The following is a 17,113-nucleotide window of genomic DNA, read 5'->3' as shown; positions in this document are numbered from 1 at the left end:
ACAACAGTGTTGGCCTACTTGATTGTAGCTGGATAAGGTTACTCAGATAGTTAAAGGACGCAACATTATATCTGTCCTATTATGGCTTCTGAGAGCATGGGCAGCACCATTGAGGCCTTCTCCATTTTGAAGTAGTCAATTTTAATCTACTACTTCTATGAGTTGGTAAACAAATCGAAAGGGTGCATACTGCCACCTAGAATGTGTTGTTTGAACAGGTATAAATCCAAGGTTGGCGATTTACTGCCAATGTTTGCTCATAAATATAATTCATAGGCTGATCACACTTTATGACCTGGATGGAATTATGTGATCCTTCCTTAACCCATAGGAAATCAGCACCCAGTTGACCACTTCAAAATGGTGAAAGTCCTTAATGGTGCTGCCAATGCTAAAACAGACTTCTGGGCACTAGTCCATCTCTATGGGTTAACCCTAGTCTCTCCAAGATTAGGTCATCCCATACCTGCAGCTACCAATGAAATCCTATCCATTAAGTATTTGTTATCAAAGCTGTTTGAATATTTCATTTTCCCAATGGTCTCCGTCAGCTCCAATCTAGATTTCAAATACCATTTCTGGTTTCCAGTCAGTCAAAGTTAGAAATCATCTGAAATGTGATCAAAGGCAATGGTAGACACAGATTTACATTTCTGCAGACTGTATGTGAATGCCCTCTGCAGAGGTTTCCTCTCATCCATTACAGTGGAGTGTAACTTCAGTTCAGTAACTACACCGGAATTAGAGATCACATGAGCATTACATAGGAATGCTGGCAAACGTCATAAGGCTATGCAAGATATGACTTGTCCTACCACAATCATGCCCCATCTTACATCGTGCTCAGCTAGTTCTTACAATATTTCCACACTAATACAGGTTATAAAATAAGATACGGTCAATCCCCCGTTGAGGAAAAGTTACTGTCGCTAATTCGCTTTTCAACCAATGTGCATGAATGGAGAAAACTGGCAACTCTTATTAGAAAAGGCTCAATAATAGATGCTAATTGTTCTAGTTAACGTCATTGGTCCGCCAATAGTTGCTTATATACACAAAAGTATGTGGATTCTGCTTTTTCAGCCACACCATTTGCTGACAGGTGTATAAGAGTACACAGCCATGCAATCTCCATAGAAACATTGGCAGTAGACCGCCCTTCCTGAAGAGCTTAGTGACATTCAATGTGGCACTGTAATAGGACGCCACCTTTCCAACAAGTCAGTTCATCAAATTTTTGCCCTGCTAGAGCTGCTCATCAACTGTAAATGCTGTTATTGTGAAGTGGAAACGTCTAGGAGCAACAATGGCTCAGCCGCAAAGTGGTAGGCCACACAAGCTACCTGCCGAATGCCAACTGTAAAGTTTGGCGGATGAGGATTAATGGGGCTGTTTTTCATGGTTCAGGCTAGGCCCATTAGTTTCAGCGAAGGGAAATATTAACACTACAGCACACCATGACATTCTAGACGATTCTGTGCTTCCAACTTTGTGGCATACAGTTGGGAGAAGGCTGTTTCCTGTTTCAGCAGGACAATGCCCGCGTGCACAAAGCGAGGTCCATACAAAAATGGTTTGTTGAGATCGGTGTGGAAGAACTTGACTGGCCTGCACGGAGCCCTGACCTCAACCCCATCGAACACCTTTGGGATGAATTGGAACGTCGACTGCAAGCCAAGTCTAATCACCCAACATCAGTGACTGGCCTCACTAATGCTCTTGTTGCAGAATGGAAGCAAGTCCCCACAGCAATGTCTCAACATCTAGTGGAAAGCCTTCCCTCTTAGAAGATTGGAGGCTGTTATAGCAACAAAGGGGGGCCCAACTCCATATTAATGCCCATGATTTTAGAATGAGATGCTCGACAAGCAGGTGTTCACATACTTTTGGTAATGTATCTTTTACAATTCCTATACTGTAGTCTCATTTTAGAGATGGCACTTGACACAAAATTCACTTTCAACTTCAGACTGCATTGCAAGCAATGTTAAAACCAAGTAAAAAACTCTTGTAGTGCAAACATCACCACTCAACAAAATAACCACCATTGATTGCATTTGCTATGTTTTTTAAATACCTTTTTTGTCTTTAATGTATTTACAAGCTTTTAATTTGCTCTGTAGGTCTGAAGTATTACAAGCGCTTCATGTTCAGCAACCCTGGCATTTGCTTTTTAAACTTGCATTTTGCTTATTTCATTTGAATGCATCTATTGTTCATCGTTGTTTATTTATGTTCATGTGATGTTCTTTTGTGGACTGATTTGCATTGCATCTTGAATGCATACCGCTGCCTCTTGGGAAGTTTACGTACATATCACATAGAGAGCAAGCCAAATCAGAGGAAACACTTCCTGTGATTAATCACTGATAACCATTGACGTCAGTTGTCTCTGTGCATTCACTCTCTGCCTTCCCCTACATTCCAAAATAACTTTTTACCCTGTTTTCAACCAAACAACATGGAATCCAGGGAGGCTATTTATTTCACAATTATTATTGTTATTATAATTAATATTGTTATTTCTATTCATCATCAATGTTCTCATTGTGAGCATCTGCAAATGTTAAATAAACGTCCATATTTGCAGTCCTTAAAAAAATAATAAATTAAAGAGTCCGGAACCTATGTATCTTTAAGTCTCTTCTTAAAAAGTAACAAAAGAAAAGTAAGTTAAAATTTAAAACAAAAATATTTTCTATGTATAATACAGGTATTTAGTGCTTCCGCCATTAGAATTCAAACTCAAAATGGCGGCATGTCTCAGAACCATTCCGCAGAAAAAATTCCAGCCATATACATGTCATTCTGCCCGCACACATTTTGTAGGTTTGTCCGTTTGTTCTGCTACGAGGATGCAGTTATTCTATGTAGCAACAGCTGGCCTCTTGTCCTGGAGGCTTGCAGCGGTCACCTGCTCCCTTGTCAATTATCCTCCGACTCTTCCTCGGCCTCCCTCAGCCAGGTGAAGAAAGCGGTTACAGACTTGAGAGCCACACCTTTGCCCAGCTGCTCCGCGGGGTCCTTGCTGGTCTCCCACTTGTAAAAAGCATCCTCCGAGATGACGTCCTCGTCATACAGACAGTCAAAGAACATCCGGAGCAGGTCTGGAGAGAGAGGGGAAAGGGCTATAATAACCAAATAATAACCAAATCCCTTAAATCTAGAATCCTTAATTGAAACGATAAGCGGCTCCCCATCTATGTTTTGGTAAAAAGCTGAGGGATGGGCCTGGAGAAATGTAACCACTGAAATTCATAGACAGAGCTATGTATGCAAGGACTATCCATCCATGATATCAACATTTGAGTGGTTAAATTCAAAGATTTAACCATGTTACATTTGCATTGTTTACCAACATTGGAGTAAAACAAGCATATTTCGGGTTCTGATGGGGTATGACAATTAAACTAAGCTCATGAAGGATTTATAAGATATATTATTCAAGAATAACATTATTTATTTATTAATTTGTATTTAACTAGGTAAATGGGTGTATATATCATTCATTTATACGTTTAAATTTTTTTATGTAGCAACTAAGGATTCTAGCTTTAAATTAGTCGGTTTTCATAGTAAGTTCATGAAGACATTTTTATATAATAGCAATGGCTGCATGAAATAAAACCATAAAAGGATGTCTTCAGGGCGGCAGGTAGCCTAACATATAAAGTGTAGGGTCAATAACAGAAAGGTTGCTGGTTCAGATACCTGAGCCGACAAGGTGAAAAATCTGTCGATGGGCCCTTGAGAAAAGGCACTTAACCCCAATTTGATCCAGGGGCGCCGTACTATTATGTCTGACCCTGTAAAACCAAACAATTTACTGCACTGATCTGGTGTATGTGACAAAAAAAACATTTTAGTTTTGTCAAGAATAAAAAAGTAAATGTAAAATGGTTCTGTGCAGGGCAGGAGACAGAACCGTGCTTATATCTTTATAGTGAATCTTCAGGTTTAACGTTCTAAGTGGCATGTTACTTACTAGGAGGCTGATCCAGTGTGACTATCAGCGCCTGAAGTGCATAAAGTGCTTGAAGCTGTCGCTCAGTGTCTGAGTTAAGGTACTTGAGTAATACGGGCAATCTCCTCTGTATGATGGCTACGTCCACTCGGCAGGAAGTGCTTTCATCTACACAAGAAACAAAGATGGAGAAAATTGTGAACTGCTCTAGCTATATAATATATACAAAACAATGGACTGTCCCTAGCTAAAAGAATGACAGCTTACCTTTCACCGCTGCCTTACACACAGCAGTCATCAGAGCTCTCAGGAACGGAGACGAGCTCATCTGAGATTCATCTAGATTTGCCTGGGATGTGGCGGACAACAGAGGAGCACAAAGAAGCTCCGGTTAGACATGGGAAAGCTGCACGACATCAGTGCCTGGATCTCTGACACTTCACTTGAAATATGCAACACTATGTATTTATAATCCAATATGTGTATGACGGAGCCAAACGTGCCTGTGCTGGGCTGTGTGGTGGGCTTTTAATGTTACAGTTCGTACCTCTACCCAGTCAAAGATCTGCTCATCACTGGCCATGTCCTCCAGCAGGAGTCTCTCCAGCTGCCGGTTGAGCACCTCGGGGGACAATTCTGTCGCAGAGAGGGCTGCCTCAGGGCTAGAGCAGTCCACCACAGTGAACTGGAGCTTCTGACAGGAGGAGGGGAGACGGGGAGGAGAGAAGGTTTAGGTTGCTGTGAAACCGTTTCTTGGGATGCCTCCATGCCGTAATACAATGAGTCTCTCTCACTAACCTGCTGCGAGATGAAATCCTGGATGTCCTCTTCCTCTGGCAGGAAGTCACTCCAGCTGAGCCCCGCCTTTCTCCACAAGGTGCCTACTTTCCTATGGCTCTGTGTGGGAGACAGACAGGACAACATGTCAGAACCCTGGCATCCAATAGTTAATGGGTTTGCTGACTTGATACTCACTTGCACCCCGACAAAAGTCATGCAAAAATATCTGACAGCTATATTAACAAGATGCTGTGTGAAATTCCCTCTCAGGTCAGAAGAGCTAAAGGGGTAAAACATTATTTCAGGAATATTAGAGGAAAAAAAGAACAATGTAACTTACCATTTGTTTGCATAGTATGTGCAGTATTTCAGAAAATAAGACCCCAGCTCTTCCAACAGGAAGTAAAGGTTTGCTTAATTCACTGTGGACAAAGAGAAAAGCATTAGATGTCTCCAGCGGTTCCATCCCGCCCAACTGTTTTCCTTCATATCACACAGTTTACAGAAAGCAGGGAATGGAGGTGTGAGAGCCAACATCAACACTCCATAATGAAAGAACTGCGATAGCAACAAGCAGCAATCCTTGACAGAGGGAACGGAATGGGGTACATTTTACTCATCATGCAGACTGTGAGATCTGAATAAATGTGGGTTGCATGTGGAGTGATCTGATCAGGTAAGATCTGTTGATGCAATAATAACCCCCCCTTGATACCCATAGCTTTACAGGGAGATAACAATACAATATCGTTGTGCTGTAGAGTAGCAGTGTTACCTAAAGAGCTCTCTCATAGAGAAGCCCCCGTCTCTCAGCACAGGGCTGAGCAGCTCAGCCAGATACAGCCAGATATGGGGAATGTCAATGGCCATGTCGTCCGCCAGTTCAAGGGTGTCAGCAAACCTGAAGGAAACACAGATATTCTGAGGAGACAGCCATTTTAGATACAGTACAGTTGTACAGTTGTTGACCGCTCGAATGAGAGCAGATGGATATGTAGGCAGGCTGACCCTTTGAAGAACTGGGGCTTGGGCAGGGTGCCCTGCTGCACTAACTGGAAGAGGAGCTGGCCCATATGGTCCCGTGTGATCTGACTGCGCTCCAGGGTGGACTCCACCCCCACACGAACAAACACGTGGAGCTGAGAGGACAGGTCCAGCTCGTTCACACACTGCACAGCCTCCTACAGAGAATACAAACATACATCTTGGTGTTACAAACTTCCTGTAGAGTAAAATGCAAAAGCATGCATATACAGTATGCAGCATTATTAGAGGACCGGGCACAGATTAAGCACCATCAAATGGGAAGAATGACAAAAGACAATTATTTTGTGACAAGCGAGCACATACAGTAACGTTTGTACACACTCATTCCAGGGTTTCTTCATTATTTTTCTTCTACATTGTAGAATAATATTGAAGACATCAAAACTATGAAATATCACATATGGAATCATGTAACTAAAAAAGTGTTAAACAAATCAAAATCTATTTTATATTTGAGATTCTTCAAAGTAGCCCCCCTTTGCCTTGATGACAGTTTTGCACACTCTTTCTGAGAGTTTGTGCAAACCCACAGTTTCATCGCTGTCCGGGTGGCTGGTCTCAGACAATCCCGCAGTGAAGAAGCCGGATGTGGAGATCCTGGGCTGGCATGGTTACATGTGGTCTGCGGTTGTGAGGCTGGTTAGACATACTGCCAAGTTCTCTAAAACGACGTTGGATGTAGCTTATGGTAGAGAAATTAACATTAAATTCTCTGGCAACAGCTTTGGTGGGAATTCATGCTCCCTCAAAACTTTAAACATCGGTGGCATTGTGTTGTGTGACAAAACTGCACGTTAGAGTGACCTTTTATTGTCCACAGCACAAGGTGGATCTGTGTAATAATTATGCTGTTTAAATCAGCTTCTTGATATGCCACACTGGTCAGGTGGCTGGATTATCTTGGCAAAGGAGAAATGCTCACTACTAGGGATGTAAACAAATTTGTGCAAACAAATGAGAGAAATAAGCTTCGGTGCATTTATTTTTATGGATGCCAATTAGCTGCTGCAAAGGCAGCATCTACACTTCCTGAGGTCCAGCAAAATGAAGGCAGTTATATCATTTAAAAGACTTTTCAATACATTCACAACATATTTCACAACACACTAAGTGTGTGCCCTCAGGTCCCAACTCCACTGCCAAATATCTACAACAAAAAATCCATGTGTATATAGTGCATATGTTATCATGTGTGTTCTCAAATATAATTATTTTAGTTTTTGAAATATTTAGGACTAACTTATTCCTTGCCACCTATTCTGAAACTAACTGCAGCCCTTTTAAGTGTTGCAGTCATTTCAGTCGCCGTAGTAGCTGACGTGTATAGTGTTGAGTCATCCGCATACATAGACACACTGGCTTTACTCAAAGATTGAAAAAAGTAAGGGGCCTAGACAGTTGCCATGAGAAATTCCTGATTTGATCTGTATTATGTTGGAGAGGCTTCCATTAAAAAACACCCTCTGTGTTTTATTAAGACAGTTAACTTGTAATCCACAATATAGCAGAGGGTGTAAAGCCATAACAAGTTTTTACAGCAGCAGATTATGATCGATAATGCCAAAAGCCGCACTGAAGTTTAACAAAACAAACCCCCTCCAATTTTGAATCATACACAAATTACTGATGGGCTGAGAGAAATGTAAGTGCTGTGCTTGTTGAGTGTCCTTCCCTATAAGCATGCTGCAATTCTGTTAAAATAGCATTGTATCTGGTCAAACACCATTTTCCCCCAAACTTTACTAAGGGTTGGTAACAGGCTGATTGGTTGGCTATTTGAGCCAGTAAAGAGTGCTTCACTATTCTTAGGTAGTGAAATGACTTTTGCTTCCCTCCAGGCTGGAGGGCACACACTTTCTTGTAGGCTTCAATTGAAGATATGGAAAATAGGAGTGGCAATATTATCTGCTATTATCCATCCAAGTTGTTAGACCTGGTGGCTTGTCATTGTTGATAGACAATTTTTTCACCTCTTCCTCTCACACTAATTCTTGTCTTTCATAATTTGGTCAGATATACTTGGATGTGTAGTGTCAACGTTTTTTGCTGGCATGTCCTGCCTAAGTTTGCTAATCTTGACAATGAAAAAATAATTAAAGTAGTTGGCAATATCAGTCGGTTTTGTGACGAATGAGCCATCTGATTCAATGAATGATGGAGCAGAGTTTGCCTTTTTCCCCAAATTGGAAATTACTTCTCCAGACAAAGATGGCTCCATTGGAAAACTCATCTGGGACTAACTTCGTTAGCTTGATGGCTAATGTTAGCAGACATTACCATTTCTGGGATCTTTTAATTTAGCTCATGAAACCAACACTTTACATGTTGCATTTATATTTTTGTTCAGTATAAATAGATAAGCTAGCTATAGTCTTAGCCATGTAACGGGACTGCATAGCTAGATTGATTGTGTTGCGTTTCCCCAATCAATTTACTTTGTCTTTTTTCTCTCAAAATATTAGGTCAGTGAAACTGAAACAGTTCATCCCCTGACTGGATGGAGGCAGCAAAGAAATGTACTAGCTGTGATTTACAACCTGATAGCAAAATGCAATAGACTACCTAGCGATTTATTGGTGAATTGTATTAAGCATCCATTTAATTCTGTCAACAATGCCTTACTCTATGTAATGGTATTTTGAGTCAAATATAACCTCTTATAAAGTTGGTTTTGAAGCATAAACTGCTAATTTGATATTTTAGACCGATATGATGATTATCTGTGTTTAAAGCAGTTCAAATGGTGTCAGTTCCACTTTGAATGACTGTACCTTATAGTCGTTGATGTGCAAGAACTCGTCAATGATAGCTTTGGACTTCCTCTCCATCTCCTCCTCAGAGAGGGCAGGTCTGTCTGGAGACTGGGCAACCACAGGCTCTGCTTTCACTGCAGGGGGAAACAACAATGTTACAAGAGCGCTCCCCTGCTAGAGAGAGAGTGTGTTTGTGTCCACTGACTCTCTGTGTGTTTAGTCATTGTATGTCTCTAGAGCTGGATTTTGTTTCCTTACCAGGCTCCCTGGCTCTGCTGCACTCTGGCTCAGTCTTGTCCTCGCTGACGCTGAGCCTCCTGATGCTCTCCAGCTCTCTGCGGGGCTCCTCGGGACTCAGGGACGGGCTCGCCAGCAGCTCTTTGGCACTGACGCCTCGAACGAAGGAACCAGGCCGCGGCAGGGCTGAGCTCAAGGGCTTCTCGCTTCGCTCTTTCCCTGCACTGCTTCGACTGAGGGAGGAGAAAACACACACAACACAAATGTTTTGCCTCAAAATAAGATGTTCAGAGACCAAATCCATTATACAAGTTTCAAAATGTGATCATTACCTGCCCAAGGTTCTTCTAGTGTCATACTCTGGGTTTTGTGCAGGTGGGGTGGTGGGTTGAGATGGGGTGGACTGGAGTGCAGAATACCGGTTTAAACTGGCGCCACCACCACCAGACCGGGATAATTCTGATGGGAGACAAGATGAAGCAGCGGACATTACATTTCAACCAGAACACAATTACAGCTAATTCAACTGGATCACCAATGTGTGTGTGAGACACGTTATGTCTCCTCACCAGAGTCACTGGCTTTGGCCCCTCCACTACTGCCCTTCATCCAGTTGAGTGAGGCCCGTGGTCCCAGTTGGATCTTCTCATCCATCTGAGGCTAGATAGGATGATGACAGACAAACAGTTCACCTTCCAATACTAATATCATGTGATCTGGGCCTACAATGCAATAATGACTAACAATCTCTGAGAATGGAGAGCTGCCTTATACATCATTGGTACTGACACACAGAGGACTGTCTGGGTTTCTAACATCTTTCCTCCAGCAGGGGATGCCATGCACCAGTATGCAAGGCTTTGTGTGGTTGTACCGCAACTATCCAGCAGGTGGACATGTTTTATTTCACCACCAGTACAATATCATGAGGACAGGGATGTGTGCCATATGATATTGTAGAAGTATTAATGAAGAACTACAGGATGCGGTGTAATGTCTACAGTACAGCACAGTAGTATTTCTTCTTCTAGTTGGCATTGTATGGCAGTTGGGAAGACCATGTACCTAATACAAATGCAAACATGTCCAGGAAGACATGTGCTTGCAGACCAATGAGGACACAAATCTTCATTAATGGAGTAAACATAACTCAAAATGTCAGGCTGACTTATGTCATCCAACTTGTAAAGACTTGAAGGAACCAAACATCTACTATTGTCCAATTGTCCATTTTGTAATTAAAATAGAATACACTTAAACACCAGTGAACCTCCATGGTAAACCATCCAAAAGAGGAAGTCAAAAGTTGAGATCTACAGGTGTTTTTGGGGCTGACCTTGGAGATCTTGGGGATCTTGGTCGGGTCAATGGTCCTGCTGTTCTTGGTCATGGGCACAGTGTTCCAGGTCTCCTCTCTCTGCTGCACACGCTGCTCCCTCTGCTGTTCTCTCTGCTGCTCTCTCTGCTGCTGCTCTGGAGGACAGAGGGAACACACACGGGGGGATGAGATGTTAATGGGTTTATTAAAAGACAACTCAAATTGTGACAACATCAACACCTCATGCCCCAGGCTTGAGAGAATACAATGGGGTGAGTTGACAGAAGGGAGAGAGTGGGGGAGCCTTCTGTCCACTGTGGGCCACTGTAGCATTTCTGAGTCTGCAAGTTATGGGGAGGGGATTCCAGTGTGGCTGTAAGCCTTAAAGAGGATTTAGCCCATGGGCCTGGCTGACCTGGCCTTCTCTTGGTGTCCTTGGAGAGCAGCTGCTGGTGCACCTTCCTCTGCTCCTCCTGCTCTTCGATCTTGGCCTCTTTGTGGATCTGCTCGATGGTCTTGGGTCCCTGGTCGGCTCTCCTGGACACCCAGTTGTGCTGGAGAAAAAGAGCAGTGTTAGACTTACGCAAGGAGTTTCCTCAGAGAAACAATCTGGTGTTTTGAATTAGTGAACTGTGTACAACTTAATTGGCCAACAGTCACATAGCCCCAATGGCACAGTAGTATTGTGTGGAGGGCTGTGCAGAATGTTTAATTCTATGCTCAAATCTCACTGATTAGAATCTCACCGATTGTTTTCTGCCTCAGATCTAATTATTGGTGTGCTCAGGGAGCCTGCATGAAATGGAGGTACTGAAAATGAACATTTTGATTCACTGTAATGGAAAATACATCCTCACAGCTGAGCTGGACAGAACACACACACACACACACACACACCACAAATCTCAAGAATGCATGCATGCACGCACATATCCCCACCGCTCCCGCCCCACCAACACAGAGGGAGACGCACACACAACTTACCAATCGGAGATCTATCACGTCTTGCAGCATAAACCGTATCCGAGACGATGTCTTCCGCTCCTTGACAATTTTCTCCATCTGATTGAAATACTGATCCATGCGAGGCTATGACAAGAAAGAGAGAAATTAAGGGTCAATGCAAAGTGGTGTATTAATACAACATTTTCACTATTCACTCCAGTGGACAGCCAGACACTCAATTCATTTCACTCCACTCCACTCCATTATGCAATTCAATGTGCACTTTATTTATTGGAACAATAATTTTAATGTACACTGAACAAAAATATAAACAACATGCAATTTCAAACTGAGTTACAATTTGTAAACGTTGATCCAGAGCATCCCAAACACGCTCAATAAGTGACATGTCTGGTGAGTATGCAGGCCATGGAAGAACTGGGGCATTTTCATCTTCCAGGAATTGTGTACAGATCCTTGCAACATGTGGCTGTGGTTTATCATGCTGAAACATGTTAGGGTGGCGGATGAATGGCAAGACAATGGGCCTCAGGATCTCGTTGCATTCAAATTGCCATTGACAAAATGCAATTGTGTTCATTGTCCGTAGCTCATGCCTGCCCATACCATAACCCCACCGCCACCATGGAGCACTCCGTTCACAACATTGACATCAGCAAACTGCTTGCCCACATGACGCTGTCTGCCATCTGCCCAGTACAGTTGAAACCGGGATTCATCAGTGACGAGCACACTTCTCCAGTGTGCCAGTGGCCATCGAATGTTAACATTTGCCCACTGAAGTCGGTTACGACGCCAAACTGCGGTCAGGTCAAGAACCTGGTGAGGACGACGAACACACAGATGAGCTTCCCTGAGACGGTTTCTGAAGGTTTGTGCAGAAATTATTTTGGTTGTGCAAACCCACAGTTTCATCAGCTGTCCGTGTGGCTGGTCTCAGACGATCCCGCAGGTAAAGAAGCCGGATGTGGCGGTCCTGGGCTGGCATGGTTACACGGGGTCTGCGGTTGTGAGGCCGTTCGGACGTACTGCCAAATTCTCTAAAATTATGTTGGAGGTGGCTTATGGTAGAGAAATAAACATTCAATTATTTGGCAACAGCTCTGGTGGACATTCCTTCAGTCAGCATGTCAATTGCAAGCTCCCTCAAAAAAACTTGAGACATCTGTAGCATTGTTTTGTGAAAAAACTGCACTTGTTAGAGTGATCTTTTATTGTGCACCTGTGTAGTGATCATGCTGTTTAATCAGCTTCTTGATATGCCACACCTGTCAGGTGGATGGATGATCTTGGCAAAAGCTCACTAACAGGGATGTAAACAAATTTGTGCACAAAGAAATAAGCTTTTTGTGCATATGGAACATTTCTGGGATCTTTAGACTTTACAGTGTAATACTTTACTTACGAGACCATTTCCAACAGTGCAGTTAAAAAGTAAGACACTATTTATTTATTTTTAGCAAATATAACACAAAAACATTAACAAGACTATTTACAAGGAGAACCAAGGGTAATACAGTATGTACATGTGGCAACAGCAGATAACAGCAGACAAGAGGGAACAGTGAGATGTCTTCAACCATGTCTCTTCACCCACATCCCTGCAGCCCTCAGAGGCATCCCCATACCACCAGCTGGAATTCATTTAAGCCCCCTCCTCTCCCCTGCTCTCCCCAGCCCATCCCTATGGCTTACCTTGGCCTTCTCAAAGTCCAGGTCTTTGCCAATGGTGGTGAGCAGCCTGCACAGGCACTCCAGCGATTCCTCGTCATGGTTCTTCAGCAGCTTGACCACACAGTCGTGCATGATGGCCTCTGTCAGCATCTTGAGTTTGAACAGCTCCCCGATGAATCTGATATTTCCTATTGAGCGCCGGCGGGCCTTGTCCTTGGCCTCCTCCAGCTCCAACCGTAGTCTCTCTTGATCACTGGACTGGAAAGGAAATGGAGAGTAGATTGTCAGACCTAACAACAAACCGAACACTCACTATTCAACTAACATCAGCAACTGACTGGAGTTCTCTGCTCTATATTCCCCTACTAGGGACAGTAGGTGACAAACCGGTTGGTGATCTGGGTAGTGTGTGTCAGGTGATCTGGGTACCTGTGCAGAGTCGAGCTCCTTCTGTTTCCTCTCAAACACCACGTCGTCCACCTTGTCCCGCTCAAACTCCTTCTGACAGCGGTTGAGCAGAAGCTTACGGAAGTTCACTGTGGTGTTGGGTTTGTCTGTCATGGGCACTTTGAGCTGGAGAGCAACCGAGATAAGTAACAATTTGGTTAGAGGGGAAGAAATATGGGGGAAACACTTTGAATTGAACGGGAGATGGTGTCGAAGAGTGAAAAGGGGGGCAGAAATGTACATTTAGGGACATTTTGCTGAATGTGTATGAGGCTTTAGAGGACCCATGCATATACAGATTATATTTTGATGTCTTTTTTATTTTTTATAATATGTTTATTATTTTACAATAAAAAAATCAAATAAAAAGACAGCAATACTAACAATGACAGTCATTGTACTGTTGAATGGGATGGCCAATTTAGAGGACAAAACTTAACTCACACATACACAAAATAAAACTAAATCCTATTAGGTGGTACATGTATAGGAAGACAGCATATAGTCATTACAAGCAGTGTAGTTAAGCCCAAAATAAATATTGAGTGGAGTACAGCACAGAGTAGCAGCAGATCGTCAACCCAGTTATGAAGCGGGACTAGACCATTTATCCAGTATCGGCTGCCATATTTTGTAAAACATTGGACTTCTATTGGAGGTATTGTATTCAATCTTTTCCATATGTATTACATTTCCTAAATCCCATAACCACATTTCAAAAGGTAGGTACAGTCTCCAGTTTCGAAAATTGCAATATGAGTCTTTTGGCTAATAGAGTACAAAGAGAGACAGCGTTCCCTTCGTGATTATTCCCATCAACTGTGCCAAACAGAGCGGTCAATGGGTCTGGGGCTAGAACTCTATCAAAGGCTCTAGATAAATAATCAAAAATGAGAGCCCAGTAAACATATAACTTAGGACATGTCCAGTCCCCTCATCCTGCTTGCACCTCTCACACAGTGGTGAGGTGTCCGGGAATATTTTATGCAGTTTTACTTTTGAGTAATGTAACCCGTGTATCACCTTAAACTGTACAAGGTTGTGTCTGGCATTCACTGAACTGTGGTTTATATTCCTGAGAGCTTCTACCCAGTCCTCATCTGAGATTTCTGAGCCAAGTTCTTGTTCCCAAGCCTCTTTCTTTCTCTCTCTCGGAGGACCTGAGCCCTAGGACCATGCCCCAGGAATACCTGACATGATGACTCCTTGCTGTCCCCAGTCCACCTGACTGTGCTGCTGCTCCAGTTTCAACTATTCTGCCTTATTATTATTCGACCATGCTGGTCATTTATGAACATTTGAACATCTTGACCATGTTTTGTTATAATCTCCACCCGGCACAGCCAGAAGAGGACTGGCCACCCCACATAGCCTGGTTCCTCTCTAGGTTTCTTCCTAGGTTTTGGCCTTTCTAGGGAGTTTTTCCTAGCCACCGTGCTTCGTCACCTGCATTGCTTGCTGTTTGGGGTTTTAGGCTGGGTTTCTGTACAGCACTTTGAGATATCAGCTGATGTACGAAGGGCTATATAAAATAAATTTGATTGATTGATTGATTGATTTTAATGGTGTCTGTGGATACCTCTATGTGGGCTTGTAGCACATCATACAGTCTAGAGACCGACCCTTTTGAATGGGGTTTGACAAGGATCAAGCTATCTAATGTAGGACTATTTGGCTTCATGCCATACTGTGGGATATGTGTCCGAAATTCCTGATTTGGAGGTATCAGAAAAAATGTGTTGTTGGCATGTTGAACTTTCCCTGTAATTGTTGAAATGAAGCTAACTGACCATTTATGTATAGATTACCAATTGTTGTGAGCCCCTTCTCCCTCCACTGTGAAAACACCACATCATCCAATGCGGGGTAGAAAGCATGATTCAGGCAAATCGGGCTGTCAATGTATACAGTGGGTATGTTAAGAAAATACCTAATCTGTTTCCAGATCCTAAGCGTATGACAAATGACTGGGTTAGTCATAAGTGGATTTCTTCACATATGATGGGCTATTAACAAGTGCAGGGAGTGAGGAACGTTGACAGGAGGCCTGCTCAATCAAAAGCCATGCAGGCATATCCTTCTGTCTCATAGCAGGTAAGCTTTCCCTCCAGAAAGACACAATGTTCAGATGGCCAAAGCCCCCCTCTATTTTGTACTTGCATAAATGCTTCTTTGAAATTCTGGCTGCCTTGTTATCCCATAAAAATGGAATTACTATTGAATCCAGTTTCTTAAAATAGCTTTGTGGTATGAAATTGGGTAGACATTGGAAGAGGTAAAGAAACCTGGGTAGGACAACCATTTTAATAGCGTTTATACGACCAACCAAGGAGATAGGCAGAGTTTTCCAAAAATCTATATTTTGTTTAAGCTGATATATTTTCATGTCCCAATTCGCTTTCAATAGCTGATCAAGGTCTCTTGTCACTACAATGCCAAGGCTTGTGAACTTGTCCATCACTGTTCTAAACGGGGTAGATTGCAGAAATTGCATATCCACATGCCGTGATATTGGCATCAACTCACTTTTTTGCCAGTTTATCTTGTAGCCAGAGAAGGAGCCAAATGTGTTTATCAAGTTAATTAAGGGTGGAATAGAAGTTTTAGGCTTGGACAAAAACAAAAGAACATCGTCTGCATATAGGGAAATGTTGTGCTGTGTGTCCTGTATTTTAACAGAAGCTATATCGGCACATGCCCGAATGCGAGTAGCAAGGGGTTCCATGGCTATAGCGAAGAGAGCAGGCGAAATAGGGCACCCCTGTCGGCAGCCCTTGAACAGGCGGAATGACTGCGACATTTCTTGATTGGTTACCACGGACGCCATTGGGTGTGCATAAATAATTCTTATCCAATTAATAAATTCCTTTCCGAATCCGAAGTGCTCCAGAACCGACATCATATATTTCCACTCAATACGGTCAAACGCCTTCTCTGCATCAAGAGCTATTACCACTGCCTCAACCTTATGATCGTGCATGATCGTACATTACGTTGAAAATACATCTCAAATTGTAGTGTATATGTTGGCCCGGGATAAAACCTGTCTGGTCAGGGTGTATGATGTCAGAAATATATGTTTTCAATCGGTTTGCCAATATCTTTGTCAACACCTTGTTTTCTATGGGGAGTAACGACGACATCTCCATGGAATCCCTATCTTTTTTCAAGATCAGTGCTATTGTAGCCTCATACAGTGTTTGTGGGAGTTTGGCATTTTCTTTGGATTGTTAAAACATTCGCAACATAAGTGGAGCTAGACTTGCGCAGTACTTCTTATAGAATTCTATTACATATCCATCGGGCCCAGGGGCCTTGCTGTTTGGAAATTGTGCTATCGCTGTGTTAATTTCCTCCAAAGTTATCCCTGCATCAAGTGCAGAAGCTGCCCCCCTGTCTAGTTTAGGAAGTTCACATTCAGCGAGAAAGCGTTCCATAGTTTGTGGATCAGTAGCATCGCATTTTGATTGGTATAGCTCTGAGTAAAACCACGCAAAGCATTTATTAATATCCTGCGGATATGTTACTATTTTACCCTTCTTGTCTTTTATTTTGTGAATAACTCTAGATGCATGTACATGCCTTAGCTATCTTGCTAATAATTTATGTGGTTTGTCACCCAGTTCAAAATAACTTTGTTGCGTTCTAGCAAGTAAAGAGCCCACACGTTTCGAAAGGATGGTATTGTATTCATATTTTAACTTTGTGATCTTCTCAAGGACTGTATACGAGGAATTCGTCCTAAAAACGTTCTCCTGTTCCCCTAACTCTCTTTCAATTTCTCTTAGCCTAGTATTGGCGCGTTTCTTCCTCTCTGATGTATAAGAAATAATGTAACCTCTAATCACAGCCTTTAGAGATTCCCAAAGGGTGGAGTCGTCAACATCCCCTGTGTCGTTAGTTCCGAGGAAAAAGGCAATCTGCTCC

General features: G+C 42.7%; 1 protein-coding gene across 50 annotated transcripts in view; it reads right to left on the bottom strand.

Annotated features, from left to right (window-relative positions):
* Nucleotides 1-2,061: 2,061 nt before the first annotated feature.
* Nucleotides 2,062-17,113, bottom strand: part of LOC110494450 (eukaryotic translation initiation factor 4 gamma 3) — a 76,002-nt gene continuing 60,950 nt past the window's right edge. For 27 of the 50 annotated variants that reach the window (XM_090205884.1, XM_090205897.1, XM_090205899.1 and 24 more), the window contains 18 exons: nucleotides 13,169-13,312; nucleotides 12,761-12,997; nucleotides 11,084-11,188; nucleotides 10,515-10,653; nucleotides 10,118-10,254; nucleotides 9,351-9,441; nucleotides 9,114-9,240; nucleotides 8,803-9,014; nucleotides 8,563-8,678; nucleotides 5,753-5,925; nucleotides 5,520-5,645; nucleotides 5,085-5,166; nucleotides 4,763-4,861; nucleotides 4,512-4,658; nucleotides 4,232-4,313; nucleotides 3,986-4,132; nucleotides 3,712-3,806; nucleotides 2,062-3,107 (listed from right to left, as the gene is read on the bottom strand). In XM_090205884.1, the coding sequence (XP_090062010.1) occupies nucleotides 2,979-3,107; nucleotides 3,712-3,806; nucleotides 3,986-4,132; nucleotides 4,232-4,313; nucleotides 4,512-4,658; nucleotides 4,763-4,861; nucleotides 5,085-5,166; nucleotides 5,520-5,645; nucleotides 5,753-5,925; nucleotides 8,563-8,678; nucleotides 8,803-9,014; nucleotides 9,114-9,240; nucleotides 9,351-9,441; nucleotides 10,118-10,254; nucleotides 10,515-10,653; nucleotides 11,084-11,188; nucleotides 12,761-12,997; nucleotides 13,169-13,312 (2,388 nt within the window). In that variant the 3' untranslated portion in view covers nucleotides 2,062-2,978. The remainder of the gene's footprint in view (nucleotides 3,108-3,711; nucleotides 3,807-3,985; nucleotides 4,133-4,231; nucleotides 4,314-4,511; nucleotides 4,659-4,762; nucleotides 4,862-5,084; nucleotides 5,167-5,519; nucleotides 5,646-5,752; nucleotides 5,926-8,562; nucleotides 8,679-8,802; nucleotides 9,015-9,113; nucleotides 9,241-9,350; nucleotides 9,442-10,117; nucleotides 10,255-10,514; nucleotides 10,654-11,083; nucleotides 11,189-12,760; nucleotides 12,998-13,168; nucleotides 13,313-17,113) is intronic. The other 23 variants (XM_036950503.2, XM_021569507.3, XM_036950506.2 and 20 more) reach the window with 1 other exon arrangement.

Source organism: Oncorhynchus mykiss, chromosome 17 (genome assembly GCF_057628025.1).
Source record: "Oncorhynchus mykiss isolate SJ-2025 chromosome 17, ASM5762802v1, whole genome shotgun sequence".
NCBI classification, from domain to species: Eukaryota; Metazoa; Chordata; class Actinopteri; order Salmoniformes; family Salmonidae; genus Oncorhynchus; species Oncorhynchus mykiss.
This window is presented reverse-complemented; position numbering and strand designations above follow the sequence as displayed.